We start from the raw sequence: 18,489 nt of genomic DNA on the forward strand, positions 1-18,489 counted from the left end.
TCTTTTCCCATCATTAAGGTGGTGAGCCACTTTATCTAGATTGCGTCATTGAAACCCGTTGAGAGTGTGCCGAGAGAACCAGTAATACTTGCATTTTCCAGATGAAGAGGCCAAGGTTTGCCCCGGCAGCCCACATCATGACCGGGGTGGGCTCTGTCCAGGGAGCGAGGGCCTTGGACAGTCTCTGCTCAGCACCGGTGAGTCTCAAGAGCCCTGGACACTCTCAGGACCCACATAGCTTCTGTTCTGTGGCCTCTGTCTACTGATATCATTACTAAGCATTTAAACCGAGACTTTAAGAACACCTTAGTAACATGTAGTGAGAATGATATTTTCTACAGCAAACAGGTCAGAAGTGAGTGGCTGCTCTGTGCTCCATCCTTGTGCGATCGCGTGTCTACAGCCCCAGGGCTCCGCTGTGAGCTCGCGGTACACGGAGTTCAGTTCAGTTCAGTCGCTCAGTCGTGTCTGACTCTTTGCGACCCCACTGACTGCAGCACGCCAGGCCTCCCTGTCCATCACCAACCCCTGGAGTTTACTAAAACTCATGTCCACTGAGTCGGTGATGCCATCCAACCATCTCATCCTCCGTCGTCCGCTTCTCTTCCCGCCTTCAGTCTTTCCCAGATCAGGGTCTTTTCAGAGGAGTCAGCTCTTCTACTCAGGTAGCTTTTCATTCTGTTGTGGGGTTCTCAAGGCAGGAATCCTGAAGTGGTTTGCCATTGCCTTCTCCAGCGGTACACGGTGCAGCGCCGGGGTTATTACCCAGCGGACGCTGGAAGGGTCCCTCACCCAGGCCACGCTGAGCGTTGCTGTTACTGCCTGCCGGGTGGCGCAAGGGACCAGCTCTAAGGCCGCTGGCCTAGGGAGCGAACGCCCATAGAACCTCGCCTGGGGGCGATCCTGCTGAGGATTCGAACCTCCGACCACGAAAGGCTGGCTCCCAAAGGGGACCGCACCCTGAAGAAGCATGCGGGAAGGTTGGATGAGGACGTCTGTGGTTAACAACAGACCGTCGGTCACTCACACCAGGGCATGGCCCAGCGGGCCTGGGCAGGGCTCTCACGCCGCCCCTCCCTGCTGGGGACACGCGTCCCCCGAGTCCCACTCAGCCCCCAGGCTCTGAGGCCCCTCGTGGGGTCCCTCCTCCCCGGTAGGACCTGGCGTGGCTCGCCGGAGCGTCTGCACCGCTGCCGCCTGCCTGGACAGGGGGTCCCGCGCGCACGGAGAGCTCCGCGGGGCTGCGGCCTGTCTCAGGGATCGGTCGGTCTCTCGGACGCGCCCCGCCTCCAGGCGCATGGCTTCCCCCGCACCCGCCCCGGGCCCCGGGGTCCTCTGCACAGCCCCTGACTTCTGGCCGGTTCTGGGGACTCGTGGATGTGCCTAAGGCGAGGATCCCACCGTGGCCTCGGCTGGAGACAGGACTGGACGCGTCCCCTCTGCGCTCAGCAGTCCGGCCTCGTGCTGGCTCTGCGCAGACCCCTCAACTCAGGAGTCCTCCCCACGCCTCCCGGGGGCCCCTCGGATCCCGGCTCAGTCACCAAGGCCAGGAAGGCCACCCTCCTGAGGAGCAGGCCCTCGCCCTGCGGACGCACCGGGTCAGCGACGGGCCGGGGACACGGGGGGGGGGGGGGGGTTCAAGGGCGAGGGGAGCTGGCGAGGTCTGCCTGTCTCGACTTCTCCTCGGATCCAGCCCCGCCTCGCAGCGCTCAGTCCGGGGTGGGCTGGCTCCTTCGTCCACGCCTCGCGGTGCCGGGCAGTCCCCCACCCGGACCCGGTGGTCCGCTCTCCATGACCTGGCCGGGCGGCCTGTTATCAGGCCCACCCTGCACAACACACTGAAGAGATGCTTTCTCTGTCACTCGGTCTTCCCATCCTTCACCAATCTGTCCTCAGTGCAGTTACTAGGACAGAGATCCAGCTTACTCGTTTGACTGCAGAAAGATTGCACAAGTGTCCAAACGACATTTTATTCAACTGAATCAACGGACCACCCACTTAAAACATAAACTTGAAAAAAAAAATCACAAACTTGATCAAGAAAATGTTTTTTCCAAGTGTAGGTTTATTTCAAAATTATGAAGATTTATATATTATTTTTTATTACATACAATAAAGCGGTTTAGCTTAAAGTAAAAGTTTTCACATTTAAAGTTTTTATTTTAAAAAGATATTTTTAAAATGTAGACCCTTAAAAACCACCAAAACAGCTGAATATATCTTGAAGCGTAGGTTTATCCTTAAATATTCACATCTCAAATGCTGTTTAGAAAAAGGATTTAAAAACTGGCTAAAAATCATTTACAGTTGGCAATGATTAAAATCTCGTCAGAGCGTATTAATGGCACATAATGAATTTACTGTCACAAGCATTTAACAGTTTAATGGGTATGTAGTTTTATCAGTATACAAAACGATCTTAGATGGTCAGTGCAGTTTTCTGGAGTGATCACTGTATCAGGAAAAGGACACTGCACCAAAAACAGAACACCAATTTTCAAAAGGTCTTTTCAAACAGTTTTCTTCTTTGCAAATAGCTTTCAGCTCAGGAGAGAAGAACAGCACTTAATTACTGCATCCCTGGTGGGAAAAAAAAAAACAAAAGAGGAAAAACAACATAATAATTTTGCCTCCAGAGTGAACTTGCAAAGATTCCTGCCAAGAGACAAAGGCACCATCACCTTCTTCCATCAGAACTCAGTGGAACACCCCCAGTGCATTTCCTGGTTAACTGAAACTTTCTTGAGTGTCACTTGAAATCAAGAACTGAGACATGGAAATAATTTATTAGTTCCTGAAATGGTATTTATTTACTCAGAAATCTTAACCAGCACTTATTGCTAATTTTCTTGTGGAAAAAAAAAAAAATCCCAAAAAACAAATTTTTAAAAAGAAATAATGAACAGGATTTTAAAACAAAAATGTTAAAAAAAATTAAATAAAACAAAAATGTTTATAACTACATTCTAAGAACTCAAAAAAAAAAAAAAAATCCATGTGTTAGATCTCATTCATCTTGCACGACAGTTAGTCTCAACGTGATCACTGTTATACAAACTGTTTGTTCAGGGCGAGCATAAGCTGGAGGCGCAGGTCCGACACGTCTGGGGAGCGCCGCCTCGCCCTGGCTGTGAGCCTCGCCCTGGCTGTGCGCTCCCGCTGCAGCGGAGTGGATGTCGTTTCCAGGGCGCCTCTCCCCCTTGTTGAGGGACAGCAGGAGCCCTCCCAGCTAAGGTGGCCAGGGCTGGCTCTTGTTCTAGGTCACCCTGGTTTGCTTTTTCTCCTTTTAAGTGTTCGTCAGAAAGACTCACCCATTTGAATAAAAACAGAATTTCTACCAATTTCCTTCACTGTTCTATTAGGCATACAGTTTTTGCTGTTTTCATATACAACCTACGTTTCCAGATTTCATGAAGAAGCTGTGCCTCAACAGAATATGCTTCTGAACCTGTCACGCTTAAGCCTGCAGTTAGTTTTGCTTTTCCCTCCACAATTACATTAACATATTTTTCTGAAAAAAAAATAAAAAATTAAAAAATGGCAGTTACCTCAACATACAGAATACATGTTTCTCCTGGCTTAAAACAAACATATATGCGTCAGCCTCACTTCCTATCTACTGGGTGTTCATAGTCGTGGAAGGATCCAGGGTCTCTTGCCGACACCCCTGACCTGCAGGTGTTCAGGTGCCACATCTGCAGTCAGCGCCCAGCCCGTGGCCCGTGTTCACATGCTTTTACTTTATGTGGCAAGCTTCTATTGAGCTCATTTAAAAACTCATTTCCTTTTGGGAACAAACTCAAAGTCTGTAAATCATATTTTAATATGAAAATTACCAAAATTCACGCATCTTTGTAAAAAGAATGAGAGAAGCAGAAACAGGATGAAATTCAAACAAGCTCACCTTGCATATGGGATGTATGACAGACTATACCTGCAAGAAAAATTCAAGAATGTTGAAATTTAATCTAAATGACGTTTTTCTTTATGCCAAATGGCCACATTCTAACAGCATAAAAAAAGGAAGGAGCAAAATATTACACAGTGATTCTCAGAGTATGAGCCAGACAGCATACAGCATCACTGGAGAACTTGCTAAAAAGGCAAATTATCAGGGCCCACCCCACACCTCTTTAATGAAAAACTGTTGTTTTTAATAAGCAATCTGTGTTTTTAACTAACTCTTAAGTGGTTCTGATGCCTGCTGAAGTCTGAACTTGTTGTAATAGGTTACTCCTTTTAAGTTATTAACAAAAACTATAGAATAACAGAATAAACTACACTCTCCTTCAAGGATAAAACAATCGTTAAGCACATATCAGCAATAAAAAACGACATATTAATAGAAAGCAACAAAGATTTAAAATTTTCCATGTCGCTGAAAAAGAGTAAAGCATGTGAAAGTCATGTTGCGACAAGTAGAGAAGTGCCTTTAACATGTGCGGATATTGTCTCAGCGGAAACGTAGGAACAGCACCAGAACACACCCCGATCCCAGACTGGCCGACATCAAGATGTCAAACAGCGAAGCCAGGAAGGGGTTTACCGACTCTTACGAGGACGCAAACGAGACAGCTCAAAAGAAGAAAGGAAGAACACTCTGAAAGGCCTTCTGTCAGTGAGAAGCACTTTTCTGGTCTGACCGGAAACATGCGAGGGGCACACGTTCTATCAATCACATACTCACCGGGCCCTCGGTGCCGCCCAGCCCTGAACGCGGCTGCGTGAAGGGGACGGCCCATCAGGAGGGACCGGGCACTCGGGCGGAAGCCACAGGGAGACGGGGAGGCAGGGCGGCAGCGAGTGCTCAGGGCCAGAGGCGGCACACGGACGAACTCGCTCTGCAGGTGCTCGGCAACACCGCACAGAGCGAGGGGTCCCCGCCATCCCCGGGCTCAGCCTGTGGCCTGCCTGGGTTCACACGTGCGGGTAGCACCCCTTGCGTTGCTCGCCTTTTCCCGCTCACACAGCACGGAAGAGCGTGCAGCAGCGTCTGATGTCAGCACGCCCCCGCCTCCCTGCGTGACATCAGCGCGGCCCCAAAGCCGCGTGTGACGTCAGCATAGCCACGCCTCCTCGTGTGATGTCAGAGCGGCCCTATGGCCCCACCTCCCTGTGACATATAAGCACGGCCCCGCCTCCCTGCGTGACATCAGCGCGGGCCCCACAGCCCCGTGTGATGTCAGCATGACCCCCGCCTCCTCGTGTGATGTCAGAGCAGTCCTATGGCCCCACTCCCCCGCCGTGGCGTCAGCGCGAACCCGCCTCCTGTGTAACACGTCAGAGCGGCCCCACAGCCCCGTGTGACATGTCAGCATGGCCCCGCCTCCTCGTGTGACGTCAGAGCAGCCCTATGGCCCTGATCTCAGCGCGAACCCGTCTCCTGTGTAACACGTCAGAGCGGCCCCACAGTCCCTTGCGGCAGGTCAGCGCGGCCCCGCCTCTCTGCAGCTCTCCTATGTTGAGCCTCCGCCCCGCCCATCACTGCAACCCCGGTGACACCACAGACCTCAGGCACCTGACCCTTCAGGAGGCCCTTTCCCCCGGGGCAGGGAGAACCTCACCAATGACCTCCCTAGGCTCACAGGCTCGGAACTAAATGCTTAACACTGCTGAGGAAACCACCTTTACAATGAGTATAGACTTACCAGGTCATCGACAGGAACTGCAATATGCAGAATAATACGGCCAGCCCCTTCTTATGCCACTGACAACAGCAAAGACAAAGACATAACCAGTTAAGCATTTTAAAATATTTTTCATAGCCTAGTTCAATTCCTTCCTTTCAAACGACGTAACTGATAGCTCCATTCATTTCATTAAGTTTTAGTATGACAAATTTAAGATTCAGTAAATCTGAAAATTAAATACCCACAAATTGTATTTTCCTTCTAGAATTCTGATTCCATTTACTCAAATGCTGCTAAATATATGGCATTAAATGTTAATGAAATAACTGTGCACAGGCTTAAAGTATTAAACCTCTTTGATGTTAGGCCTTTTAAGTGAAGGCAAACTTTTCTAAAGTCAACATCAAGGGACTGCCCCGGCAGTCCAGTGCCCAAGACTCCCTGCTCCCAATGCAGGGAGCCTGGGTTTCAATCCCTGATCCTCTGGTCAGGGAACTAGATCTCCTGCGCCACAACTGAGACCTGCCACAGTCAAATACATAAATAAGTATTTTTTTAAAGTAAGTAAATAAAATCGACATTGAAAAGCCCACTTGGTTAGCAGATCTGTATCCTATGTGGAATTTATGTATCTTACTCATTGGCACCTCTTTCTTTCCTTGAGTTACTTTTTGAAGTAAAACTGTACTTTATTGTGATCTTTCTGGAATAATATAAAGTTTCCATGGCTGTTTTAAAATGATGCATTTTTAGAATGTATCCATCTTTATATTTACTTCTTCACTTATTTTTAATCTACTGCTTATAAACAGATTGCTGGACCATTCCACATCAGAAATCAATTTCCCACAGGGATATGCAAAAATTGCTTAAGAAAATTCTTTTAAGTTACAATTGGGAAATGAGGTATGTGTGAATTCTTGTGTAACTAAAGCCTGGTCCTTATATCATTAAAATTAAACTCAGAACACTTCTGGTGGAACATTTCTGAAGTGTATTATACACCACCCCATCATCTTTGAAATGCGCTGTGTTCTTGGGAGCTCAATAACCACCTCAATCCCCTTTGGAAGTAGATCAGGAACAGTATGTAAATACAGTGAAGGGTCAGGAGCATCAGGAAGTAAACAGCTGTAATAAAGCAGCTTCTCCAGACGCTACTGAAGAGCTGTAAGTGGGCAAGAGTGCGTCCTTTTGTCCCTGGCGCTGTTCTGTCTGGCCTGCTTTCTGGCCCTCTCATTGCTGGGACCCCTTAAGCCCGTGATGCCCTCCCCGCCCGAGGGCCACAGCGCAGCAGACCCTCAGCGAGGGCCCCTCAGGCGCCCTGATGCCGGGGACGCCCTGACCTGGAAGCAGGCAGGACCTCGCCTCCATCCGTCCAGGTGGCAGGCTCCCCCGCCAGTCTGGCCACTGACTGGACGCTACACACATGACTTGAAGGACACCAGCCTTCGGTGGGTTCTAAGAAATCAGACTTTGAGCTCCTCTGAGATGGCGGTGTGATGACACTTTACCTGGTGAGGGTCCACACAGCAGAAAACAGACATGGCCGAGGTAACTTACCCAAAGAGCAGCGCACAGGGTGAGCACAAAACACAGCTATGGAGAGGCAAGGAAAATGGTCGATTGTGAGTCTTTTCAAAAGCCTAACAAAAATGCATACACCATTCTGCGTTCATGTGCATAACACACCACACAGCAAAATTAATGATGCGGCTTACTCTAACTGTCCTTATATATTCCCTGAGTATTATTTTAAAGTCTATGACTGCAGTCTTCCCTGGCAAACTGGAAACACGTAAGAAGTCATCTGCTGACTAAGCCAACAGAGACTGTTTCACGAATGCATGAGTGACAACAGCTGTCCCCGGGATGTGTGATGCTTATGTTCACGTTCAGTACCTCAAACCACCGACACCGCATTTAATGGACGGTGAGTCCTAGTCTACTTAGCTTTGCATAAGGAGCCCAATGCAATCATCTCCTACAGAGAGAGCACTGTCACGCCACACCCCGTCCCCAAAGCAGTGAAAACCACGGGCAGGAGACAGCAGGGGGCACAGGCCAAAGACAAGAACGGGGGTCTGTCCCACAGTCCAACAGGGGAGGGACGAGAGCCCGGGGACTCTCCCAGAGAAGACACAGGTGGACGCAGAGGGGACCCGACCTTCCAGCCCCGCCCTCCAAAACGTCTGTACAGTGGTCCAGTAAGAAAGGCGTACGGGGCTGGAGAATGAAACACGTGCAGCCCTGCTTCCCACCTGAAATACCCGGCGCTACGCTTTAGAGAACGCCGAAGAAACCAGGACTCCCCCCGCCAATCATTCAGGTAATGCTGCATAACCCAAACTCTTCAAACACATAGCCTGAAGAATGCGACTATTACATTCAGCAAAGGAAGTATAACATGAGTTCCTCTGTACACAAGTAGGTGGTAACTCATAAATAACGCCCAAAAAAAAAAACACCCTCCTATGAAAGCTTTTTTTAAATGATCAGTATTTACTTACAAGCATAAAAATTGTTGCAAGCAATCTCGTTGTTTCAAACATTTTCTTCAGTTGTTTCACAGGTCCCATTAAAAAGCATGTACTATTTGAAACAAAAGAAATGAGAGATGGATCTATTAATTGGTCCATGTAAAAATAAGTGCTTTTAAGAAAACAAACCCTGTCAGCTTAATTAAATAATCTCACTAAATCTGTTTTATGGCAGAAAGTGATGAATTAAAGAGCCTCTTGACGAAGGTGAAAGAAGAAAGTGAAAAAGCTGGCTTAAAACTCAACATTCAAAAAACAAAGATCATGGCATCGGGGTCCCATCACTTCATGGCAAACAGAGGGGGAAACAATGGAAACTGACAGACTTTATTTTTGGGGGCTCCAAAATCACTGCAGATAGTGACTGCAGCCGCGAAATTAAAAGACGCTTGCTCACTGGAAGAAAAGCAATGACAAACCTAGACAGAGGTTTTAAAAAGCAGAGACATCACTTTGCCAGCAAAGGTCTGTCTAGTCAAAGCTATGGTTTTTCCAGTAGTCACGTATGGATGTGAGAGTTGGACTGTAAAGAAAGCTGAGCGCAGAAGAGCTGATGCTTTTGAACTGTGGTGTTGGAGAAGACTCTTGAGAGTCCCTTGGACTGCAAGGAGATCCAACCAGTCCATCCTAAAGGAGATCAGTCCTGAATATTCATTTGAAGGAGTGAAGTTGAAGCTAAAATGCCAATACTTTGGCAACCTGATGTGAGGAGCTGACTCACTGGAAGAGCCCCTGATGCTGGGAAAAATTGAGGGCAGGAGGAAAAGGGGACAACAGAGGATGAGATGGTTAGATGGCATCACTGACTCATGGACATGGGTTTGGGTAGACTCTGGGAGATTGTGAAGGACAGGGAGGCCCGGCATGCTGTAGTCCATGGGGTCACAAACAGTCGGGCACGACTGAGTGACTGAATAACAAGAATTAGAAGGAAACTTTAATCTTTGTGTATTCTATGACACAGGAATGCCTTTCACAGTCATTCACAGCGTCACTTCTCAGCTCTGGGTCAGCATGACCACTGAGGCCGGCCCAGGAGGACAAGGCAGTGTGTTCTCAGCGTGGGCCAATTCAGTGACCGTCTCCTTATCTCGACGCACATGACACATATGAACAGTGCAAGCAACTCCAGGAGCGCTGCCACTGTGGAGCTTCTCAGAGCAGAACAGTGTGACGCCACTCCCCGAGGCTCCTCCAGGCTGTGGTCTGAGGAGCGGGGTGAGCCCCGAGACTGACGGAGCTCAGCGGTGCTTGACGCCTGCCCCCTCGCCACCACCTCTGACCTGGAACGCCCCCGAGGAGACAGGGCTCACCTCTGAATGCTGAGCGCTCACAGATGTGACAGCTACATCAGTACCCCGCCCTGAGGTGCGCCCTCAGCCCTCAGAGAGGACCCCCGATGCCCAGTCCTCAGAGTCACTGCCCCACACGGCCCCACCCAGCCCCGCTGCCACCCTGGATCTGCTCCCGCTGGCCGGCCGGGCATCTGACCGTCCCCATCACGAGGCAGCTACGAGCCGGGACTCCGGAGGGCTGTCAGGGGGGGCCCCAGCCTGGTCACCTCACTAGGCACTTCCCCAGGGACTGACCGCCCCTTCTCTTGTGTTCCTACACCTGGACGCATAATGGAGGGGTGACAGACAGTGCCTGGCACACAGGCAGCACCTCCAGATGCTGGCTCTTCTCACCATAAACACTATGATGGCAGCTGGCACACAGCAGGAGCCTAAGTATTTACTGAGTGTAAATTCTGAACTCATGACATGTATGTGAAGCAAAGTCGCTCAGTTGTGTCCGACTCTTTGCAACCCCATGGACTGTAGCATATCAGGCTCTTCCGTCCATGGGATTTTCCAGGCAAGAGTACTGGAGTGGGTTACCATTTCCTTCTCCAGAGGATCTTTGCAACCCAGGGATCGAACCCGGGTCTCCCGAGTTATAAGCAGACGCTTTACCGTCTGAGCCACCAGGGCAGTCCACTGAGCTACCATGATACATATACACCAACAGAAATATATCCTGTTAGAAAAGAGAATTTTGATAATGATAGCAAACAAAACATTTTGAGAAGCCAAACTTCCATACATACCTGGCTAATGCAGCAATATTTCCAAAGGTATAAAACACGGCAAAAAGCTTTATGCCTCCAGGGAGCCACAGCAATCCAGTTCCCTGAGTTAAGATGTTATAGTTATTTAAAAATAATTTTACCATTGTAACAGATTAAAACATAAATCTGCTACTATAATATTAATAGTATATAATAAGTTTAAGTATAAATGTGTTAACATATGGTCTCTAATTATAGTTTCTTAAAAAGTAGTTAATTTTCAATGTTATTTGCTAATTTGAACCTTATGCCTATTTGCATATAAGTCTATGTAAATAAGCTATTACATAATCTTCTTTATATATCTAAATAAATCTCATTCTACTTAAGTATTCTTTCTATAAATGACAAGTTACAAAATGTAAAAAGTCTTCTAAATCACTGACTGCAACTCTCCTAACACACACAGTGGTTTTTCTTCAGTGAAATTATTTTAACTCCATAAACCCCCCTAAATATTAGTCTCTACATCTTTTTATTGATCTCTACCCCTTTATTTCAAGTGACTAACTAAGTCCCATGGAAACAGTCCAGATAAATGGAATGCTTAGTCTCACACGAAGCAGAAATTATCAAGCAACATAAAGCTTTAACTCACAAGGATGGAGAAGAAGATGCCGCTGACGAAGCATATGGCAAACCACTTCAGCCTGGTGTTGAAACTAAGCGTCGAGGCATCGAGGACCTTAAGGAAGGGGAATTAGAACATGTCTTCACACCACCACGTGGCCAGCCTGATGCTTTACATGACATTAAGGCAAATCTCCACTCTAACACAGACGATGAACCTGTTCTACTTTGCACACAGTAGTGTGGCTTAAGAATGTGAGGACTCCTCGGCTGTGAAGGGCATGTGAACAGTCTGGGGATCGGGCCATCCTGGAGACACTGTCACCTCTGCACGTGAGGTAACAGCACTGTGTCTGGAGAACTCTTACTGTTAGGGACGGGGGGAGCACTGATGCGGACAAAACGACGTACTCGATGAGACACATTATAAAATGCTCACTGGTTAAAAACCCAGGGGAAAGAGGAAACGAGACGGGCAAGCAGCTGACAGCTGCTGAGGTGGTCGGGACACAACCTTCTGTCTGTGTGTCTGAGGGCATCTGGGCCACGTTCCTACACGCAGAGCCTGACGCGATGGTCCTGCAGGAGCCACTCCCAGGGGAAGCCCTGAGGACCAGGGAGGCTGGGCAGAGAAGGGGCGGGACTGGGCGGGACCGCGACCTCAGCTGCGCACCTCACTGTCCGCTGCCCTTTTGGAACCCACCTCCCACCAGCTGCTCTGGCTGCAGGGTGTGTGTGTGTGGGGGGGGGTGCGCGTGTTGCCAGGAGGGCCCAGCGTGCCACAGGACCTCCCGAGTGAGCCCAAGGGGGACAGCTGTGAGCTGAAGGGCAGCGGGTCCATCTGCCCAGCGGCCAGGACCTGGGGTGCGGCCATCAGGCTCTGCCATGGGGCACCCCGACAACTTCAGTTACAAAAAGATCGTTTGAAACCAACTCACGAAAGCCTGCATTTCCTAGACTTAAATTATTAAAAAAAACGTGCTTTGAAATGATAACTAACTCTAGAGCAAAAACATTCCAGGATGTCATGTACATTCTAACCAAATCATATGGGAAAAGCGTACCCCACATATCTCATACAACAGTCTGCATACAGTACTGATTACACACTTTCTTCACAGGAAGTACAGTCGGTTTGTAACATTTTATCAGCTTCAGGTGTAGAGCACAGTGATCCACTATTTTTATCAATTATATTCCCTCTGAAGTTACCGGGAAACAGCGGCCATATGTCCCTGTGCTGCACAGTGTATCTCGGCTGCTCGTCTATTTTACGCACGGCGGTTTGCATCTCTCACCTCGACCCTCTCTCTTGCCCTCACGTCTCCTCCCCACTGGTGACCACTGGTTTGTTTTCTATACCTGTGCGTCTGTTTCTGTTTGGTCAGTACCTGTTTGGCATATAACATATGGTTGTATGCCATACTTTTTAAGATTCCAAGTATAAGTGGAATCAGGACAGGATCAGGTGGAATGATTCAGAATCATGTGGAAGAATCAAGAGTGTCAGAATCAAGTGGAATCAGGACTACTGTAACATAGAGTATTTGTCTTTCTCTTCATTAAGTTTAGCACTCTCTAGGTTCATCTACTTGGTTGCAAATGGTAAATCCATATTTACATTACTAAACACACTATTAAAATTTATTTCCCAATAAGGCTGAAAAAGTATCAACACTGGTTGTTTCAAAAAAACTAGAAATATACAATAAGGATTTATATTTCAAAATTTAAATTTCTAACGTGTTATTACCATATACTTAAAAGATCACACGCTTATAACATATTTTCAAGAATAAGGAAGCAAAAATAGAAAGTTTTGTATGCAAAAGCTGAAAGTACTTTTGTCTACATTCCTTACCTCAACAGATTAGTCTGTGAATCCTTATGTAGCATGAAAAGTAGATAAAAACAACTAAATCAAGATTCCGCCAACATAATATCCATCACTTTTTTTTAAACACGTTTTAAATATTTTTTAAATCTGCTTTACAATCTTGTTCCCAGCAATGCCATCTGTTTATATGAAAACTAACCACTGTAACAAAGAATGGACTTGCCTGTAACAACATCTAAAATTCCTTTTTTCTGATCAGGAAGAATACACATCAAGTACGTTTTAACCACATGGGAGAGAATGACCCCTGAAGACGGCACATGCACAGGAAACGATCTGCTGGTCTGTGAAAGGTTAGAAACGGTGTCCCAGGGGCAGGGTGTCTAAGTGGTCAGTGCGGACACATGGTGATTGGGGGGGGGGGGGGGCGGTGGGGACTCAGCAGGGAGTGAGCGGACTCAGCGTCCGTTCTCACTTTCTTTTTCAAGTTTTAATCACCCTGCTGTCTTTGTCTGACTTGGTTTTCAACGAAGTTCTTTGTATAACAGCATATATTCTTCCTCTCACTGTCATCTGCCAGACAAATTCTTTCCATTTGCAAATTTGGAATATTTGATCCACAAGCAAATGACTTGTCGCAAGCCCTGCAGATTGTCTAGGACACAGAAACATATCACAGAGTCCTTAACTCCTGTTCTAACGCTGGGAAAACGTTACAATGTCCATCCACAGTGCCAAAAAACCAGCCCCTGCCCTGTCCACACGAGAGACAAAGGGAGCCCTGACCCCACAGACAGACGGCGTGGGCATGAGCGGGGAGGTGCGGTCCAACCTGGATCAGGAAGGGGCCCAGCAAAAGCAGCAAGTGCTTCCATCTCATGCATCGAGTCTTAGAAGAGAAACACACACTGAAATTGCCAGCAGTCATTTCACTTGTTATCAAAGGGAGAGGAAGCAAAGAGTAAATCTCATGAAGCGGGAGCAACCCTCCTGTTCTCTGGTGTCCTCTTTATGCTGCAAGAAACCAACAATACCTGCAACTAGAACTTCATTAAAAAAAAAAAATGAGTTGAAAACCATGGAGGAAAACATCTTCCCGGCAGCACCGGTATTGCAGGTGAAGGAACGGACCACGGGGATGGAGGAGTCGGGAGGCGGGCGCCTGCATGAGGCAGCAGTGGAAGCCGGGGCCCACCTCCCGGGCCACGACCCACGTCAAGGGCACCGACCAGCACTGGGCTCCCAGGAGCCGCAGAGACGGCGAGGACACAGAGCCGCCCGGACGATGGCAGGGGAAGCAGGCCCTCGGGATCCCTCTCCAGTCGGTCCTCTCCTGCTCTTCCGGTCACCCTCTCTCACCAGGACCCCCCTGGTGGGGGTCCTGCCCCTCCTGGCAGAGCCTGGGCTGATTGCTGCACCCTCTGACAGCCCAGCCTTTCTGCTCCTCACCTCTTGGGGGCCCAGGGTCTCTCACACCCTGAAATGAGCCCATGTCCAAGCCCAGGCCACTGTTCTCCAGCCTTGATGTCCCCCTGGGCTCCCACCTCACCGCTCCGCTAGCCCCCCTTTCCAGCGCAAATGGCAGGGCGCCTCGCTTCGATAAGACAGCAAAGGTACCCCTTCTCTCCATCCACCTGCAACACCCCCTCATGACTCAAGCCCTCCTTTCTCGTCCTCTGGGCAGAGTCATGCACGACAGGGCATCAAACCAGGGCATCTGCACTTCAAGGGCCCTGGCCCCGGCCTGCTGGGCCTCCCCTGCACATGGCTGTCCACGGCACCCTGCCTTCCCACTCCACCACCACTGACCACTCTGCCCCACTGCCACTTCAACCTCCAGTTCCGCCGGGCGCCTCTGCTGGCGCCAGGGTTTCCTCCCTGGGCTTCCTCCATCTCCTGCAGAGAACGGACGCCCACCCACCACCATGCTGCCTGGGACCCTCACCTCTTCCTGTCCGCACCACCACAGAGGGCAGAGGTCAACCTAGCCACCAGGGCTTCAGATGCCACACCCTCTGACCTCCCAGGGACCTGACCCAGTCGGCTTCTCTCCCCAAGGCCAACAGAGAACCGTGTGGCCTCGGAGACACCGCCCCCCCCACACCACCATCAAGGACAGAATAGGCTTAAGCCTCTTCCACCTTAAACAGACAGAAAGCATGACTTCAACCTCCAGCCTCTGCTCCTTCATTCCCTGACTCACTCAACAAACCCTCCTGGGGGCTCCTGGGGGCCTGTGTTAAGTGCCAGGCGAGGGGTCTGGCTCTCGGTTAAAAGGAGCTGGGAGAAAGTGCACGCCTGGTGCATAGCCCCTGCCTGCGGTCAGGGATGGGCAGCCGGCCTGTCCTTCCACCCTCCTGCACTCCCAGCCCCGAGGCCCTCAGGAGAGCTGGGCAGCAGGGGAGGGGCCCTACGGACTCACCCCTCAGTCCCTGCCCTTCTCCCCTGATCGGAGGCCATAAATCTGCCTGACCCCTGGCCTTTGCTGCCCTACCAGATCCCTCATCAACACCCACTGTTGGGGGAAGACAGAGCCCAAGGGCAGCTGGCGTGCGCTCCGGCTTTAGCCAGAGGCCAAAGTGACTGACGGCTGAGTGAGCCCCTTCAGTTTTGGCTCTCAGATGAACTGATCAGCTGGTCTCTGTCCCGCCCTTGCCCTCTCCAGGTTCCCCCTTCTTCCCTGGCTGCCCCCTCTCCTGAGCTCCTCACACTGGAAAGTCCCAGAGGTCAAACCCGAGCCTTATCTTTTGTCTGCTTACCCACAATCCCTTGGCTATCGCAAGTACTTCCTCCAGCATCTCACACCCAGCAGCGTTCCCGCCTCTCCACTCAGCAGCTGGCATCTCAGACTCAACACCCAGACTCTCCCCACTCCCTGCCCCACCACCTGCACCTTCCAGGCCCAGCTAAGGGAGACTCCCTCTCTCCAGCTGCTCAGATCAAAATCAGAGGCGTCCTTGGCTCCTTGAGCACTCACACATCCTACCCATCAACCACTGATCCCACCAGCTCTACACTCAAGCCATTTACAGAGCCTGGCCACTCTCACTTTAAACCACCGTCACCCTCAGCTCCCTGATCTGGCCAGTGGGCTCTCCCCAGGACCACTCCCCGGGTCCTCTAACCAGCCTCCAGTCTGTTCTCCACGGGCCTGCCAGCGTGATCCTTTAAAATCCAAGTCTGTCACATCCCCGCTCTGCCCATGGCTCCTCAGCCTACTGAGAGTAAAAGCTGAAACCCTCACTGGGTCCTGCAGGACCCCACGTAATCCGGAGCCGCACTGCGTTCTCCCTGCGTTCCAGACACTCCGGCCTCTTTACTGGCCTTCGACAAGCTGAGCGCTGTTCTCAGGATCCATATCTGCATGAGTCGCCCAGGTACCCTGGGGACTCTTCGGAGGGATGCTGTAATGTCACCCTGACAGACACGCCCTGGAGGACCATCCAACACAATCAGGCAATCCCAACCTCCTCAACCTGCTTAACCTTCTTCCGTGGCACTTACCACTGGCTGACACATTTTTATATTTACTTGTTTATTAACGGCTTTCCCCAATTAAAATATAAATTCCATGTGGGGAAAGCCAAACCAAACACATGTAGGTACCAAAATATTTGTTGAATGAGTAAACGACCACTTCCTCTGAACTCACAGCACGTGTCCCTTCCAGTCAGTCACTCCCATCTTCCATCAATGACTTCTCTACGTAATCTTTCTCCCCTCTACAGAGTGGGCTCAAGAGGAGAGGCACCCTCACCCTCCTGTCCCCAAGGTTTAGAGCAGCTCAACAGGACTTTCTGAGTGGCATGTCCCAAGCCTGCAATGTCCTATGCAACAGCCACTAACTTCCATGCTTAGCCGGCACCTGAAACGTGGCTGGTGTGGCTGCCAGTAATTTTAAATTTTATTTAATTCTAATTAATTTAAATAATTGAATTGAAAAAAATTAAATTGAATAATCAAATAATTTAAATAGCCGCATGTTCTAGGGCTGCTGTTTGTATAGCAAAGATCTGGAGCAAAAAGAGAAGAAGAAAATAGTAGTTCAATAAATGCGCTGGGCGGGCCACTGCTGCCTAACGGACGTTTCTCATATCACCATTGACCGGTTCTTATGTTAAGGTTATGATTTGCCAAACTGGTTACAGAGTTCACTTAGAGCAGATGCTTTGCTTTTAGTCTCTGAACCCTCGCAGAATAGTCCAGAATCCTGTTCACTAGAGGTGCAGAACAATTATGACCACAAGGAAGGAAGTTAGGACAGGAGAGGGGACAAAAAAAAGGTCCTTCTGTAATACCTCATCCTTTTAAATGTTCCACTTCGGTGACAGGCAAGCATGAATTTGTCTGCAGTCAAATAACACAGATACTTACAGAACAGTTCCTGCTGAACTATTTTTAACCCTCTAACTAGAGGAAGTAACCCTGATCAAGTCTCGTGGGTAAACCACAGAGACAAGGGTTTTTTTGTTTTTTGTTAAATCTCCTAATGGAGTTCAACAGACAGCTTCTGATTCCGTATTATTTCACTTCTCAATGATCTGGGGTTTTTTTTCTCCCTCCAGTCTCCCTCCTTCCACAAGACTAGACACACTCACACCTCCCTTAACTCCAGGGGCTAACAGAGGCGGCGGAGCTTCACGGTTCCCGCTTCTGCAGCACGGGCACCCGCACGCCTACCGCGCCGCCAGCCGGGTTCAGAGTCCACAGCGGGCGCGGAGCACCGGGCGAGGCTGGGGGACGGCGGCGCGGGGTCGGGCGGGCTCTCTGGGGTAGGGTGACGGGCAGCGAAACGGGGTCTCAAGGCCACAGTGGGGGAGAGGCGCCTCGACACGAGCACCCGCAGACTCCACAGGGACGCCACGCCCACCTGGATGGCTCCCCAGACCCTCCCGGGAGGCGCCGAGCGCCTACCCGTGGCCCAGCTCCGCGCGCCCGCCCCGGCACGGGCGCGCCCCCGGCGCCGGCTCGCTACCTGCGCGGTCAGGCCCTGCTCCTCGTCGTCCTGGCCGCTCAGGACCCGCCGCAGCTTCTCCATGGCCGCAGCCGCGGCGCCCTGCCCGCCCCTCTCTCGCCCACTGAGAAAACCCGGAAGTCGAGACTCTTCCGGCTGGCCGGAAGTCCCGGTCTCCAGCTTCCGGCGCTCCAGCTCCGCCCCCGGCGGACGACCTAGCGGCGTGCGCATGCGTGCCGGGCTCGGCCGCTCGCCAGTCTGGGCCCCTGCGGTTGCGGGGGGTGGGGTGTCGGTGCTGCGTTCGCCCCCCGCCCCCAGCACCCCCGGAGACGAAGCGGCTACTTTGCAACGCGAAGACTGGGAGTCAGCTGCGCTCGGGTTCAGCCGTCGCTGTCTACCCCCCACCCCCAGGAGTCGGGACCCAGCGAGCGCACGGCCACTGGGTTGGATGAATAGGCCCACGAACGTGGATCCTCACTGGTGTCCTGGACGCCGGGTGCCTCGGACCCAGGTCCAGGCCTGCAGACCCGGGGGTCCAGTGCCCAGACCAGAAGTCTAGCTCTGCAGACCGGACATGCATTACTGCAGGCCCCCGTCCAGTACTGCAGGCCAGAGGTCCAACATCCAGACGCACGTCCAGTGTCTGCACCAGAGTCTGATTCTGCAGACTCCTGTCCAGCGTTGCAGACCCGAGGCCCCGTGCCGTAGACCCCCGTCCAGGCCTGACGGAAGAATGCCAGGAGCTAGTATCAGAATGGGCTTCCCAGGTGGCTCTAGTGGTAAAAACCCGCCTGCCAGTGCAGGAGATGTAAGACACGTGGGTTCGATCCCTGGGTCGGGAACATCCC

At 50.7% G+C, this 18,489-nt stretch overlaps 1 protein-coding gene across 1 annotated transcript; it reads right to left on the minus strand.

Annotated features, from left to right (window-relative positions):
- Window positions 1-2,045: 2,045 nt before the first annotated feature.
- On the minus strand, window positions 2,046-17,810 carry SFT2D1 (SFT2 domain containing 1). The gene is made up of 8 exons (XM_061130541.1): window positions 17,663-17,810; window positions 10,879-10,965; window positions 10,260-10,342; window positions 8,141-8,222; window positions 7,194-7,229; window positions 5,649-5,707; window positions 3,905-3,934; window positions 2,046-2,580 (listed from the first exon to the last, which is right to left on the minus strand). The coding sequence occupies exons 1-8, from the start codon at window positions 17,723-17,725 to the stop codon at window positions 2,541-2,543; spliced, it is 480 nt and encodes a 159-aa protein (XP_060986524.1). The 5' UTR covers window positions 17,726-17,810; the 3' UTR covers window positions 2,046-2,540.
- Window positions 17,811-18,489: the final 679 nt, after the last annotated feature.

Source organism: Dama dama, chromosome 26, assembly GCF_033118175.1.
Source record: "Dama dama isolate Ldn47 chromosome 26, ASM3311817v1, whole genome shotgun sequence".
NCBI lineage: Eukaryota > Metazoa > Chordata > Mammalia > Artiodactyla > Cervidae > Dama > Dama dama.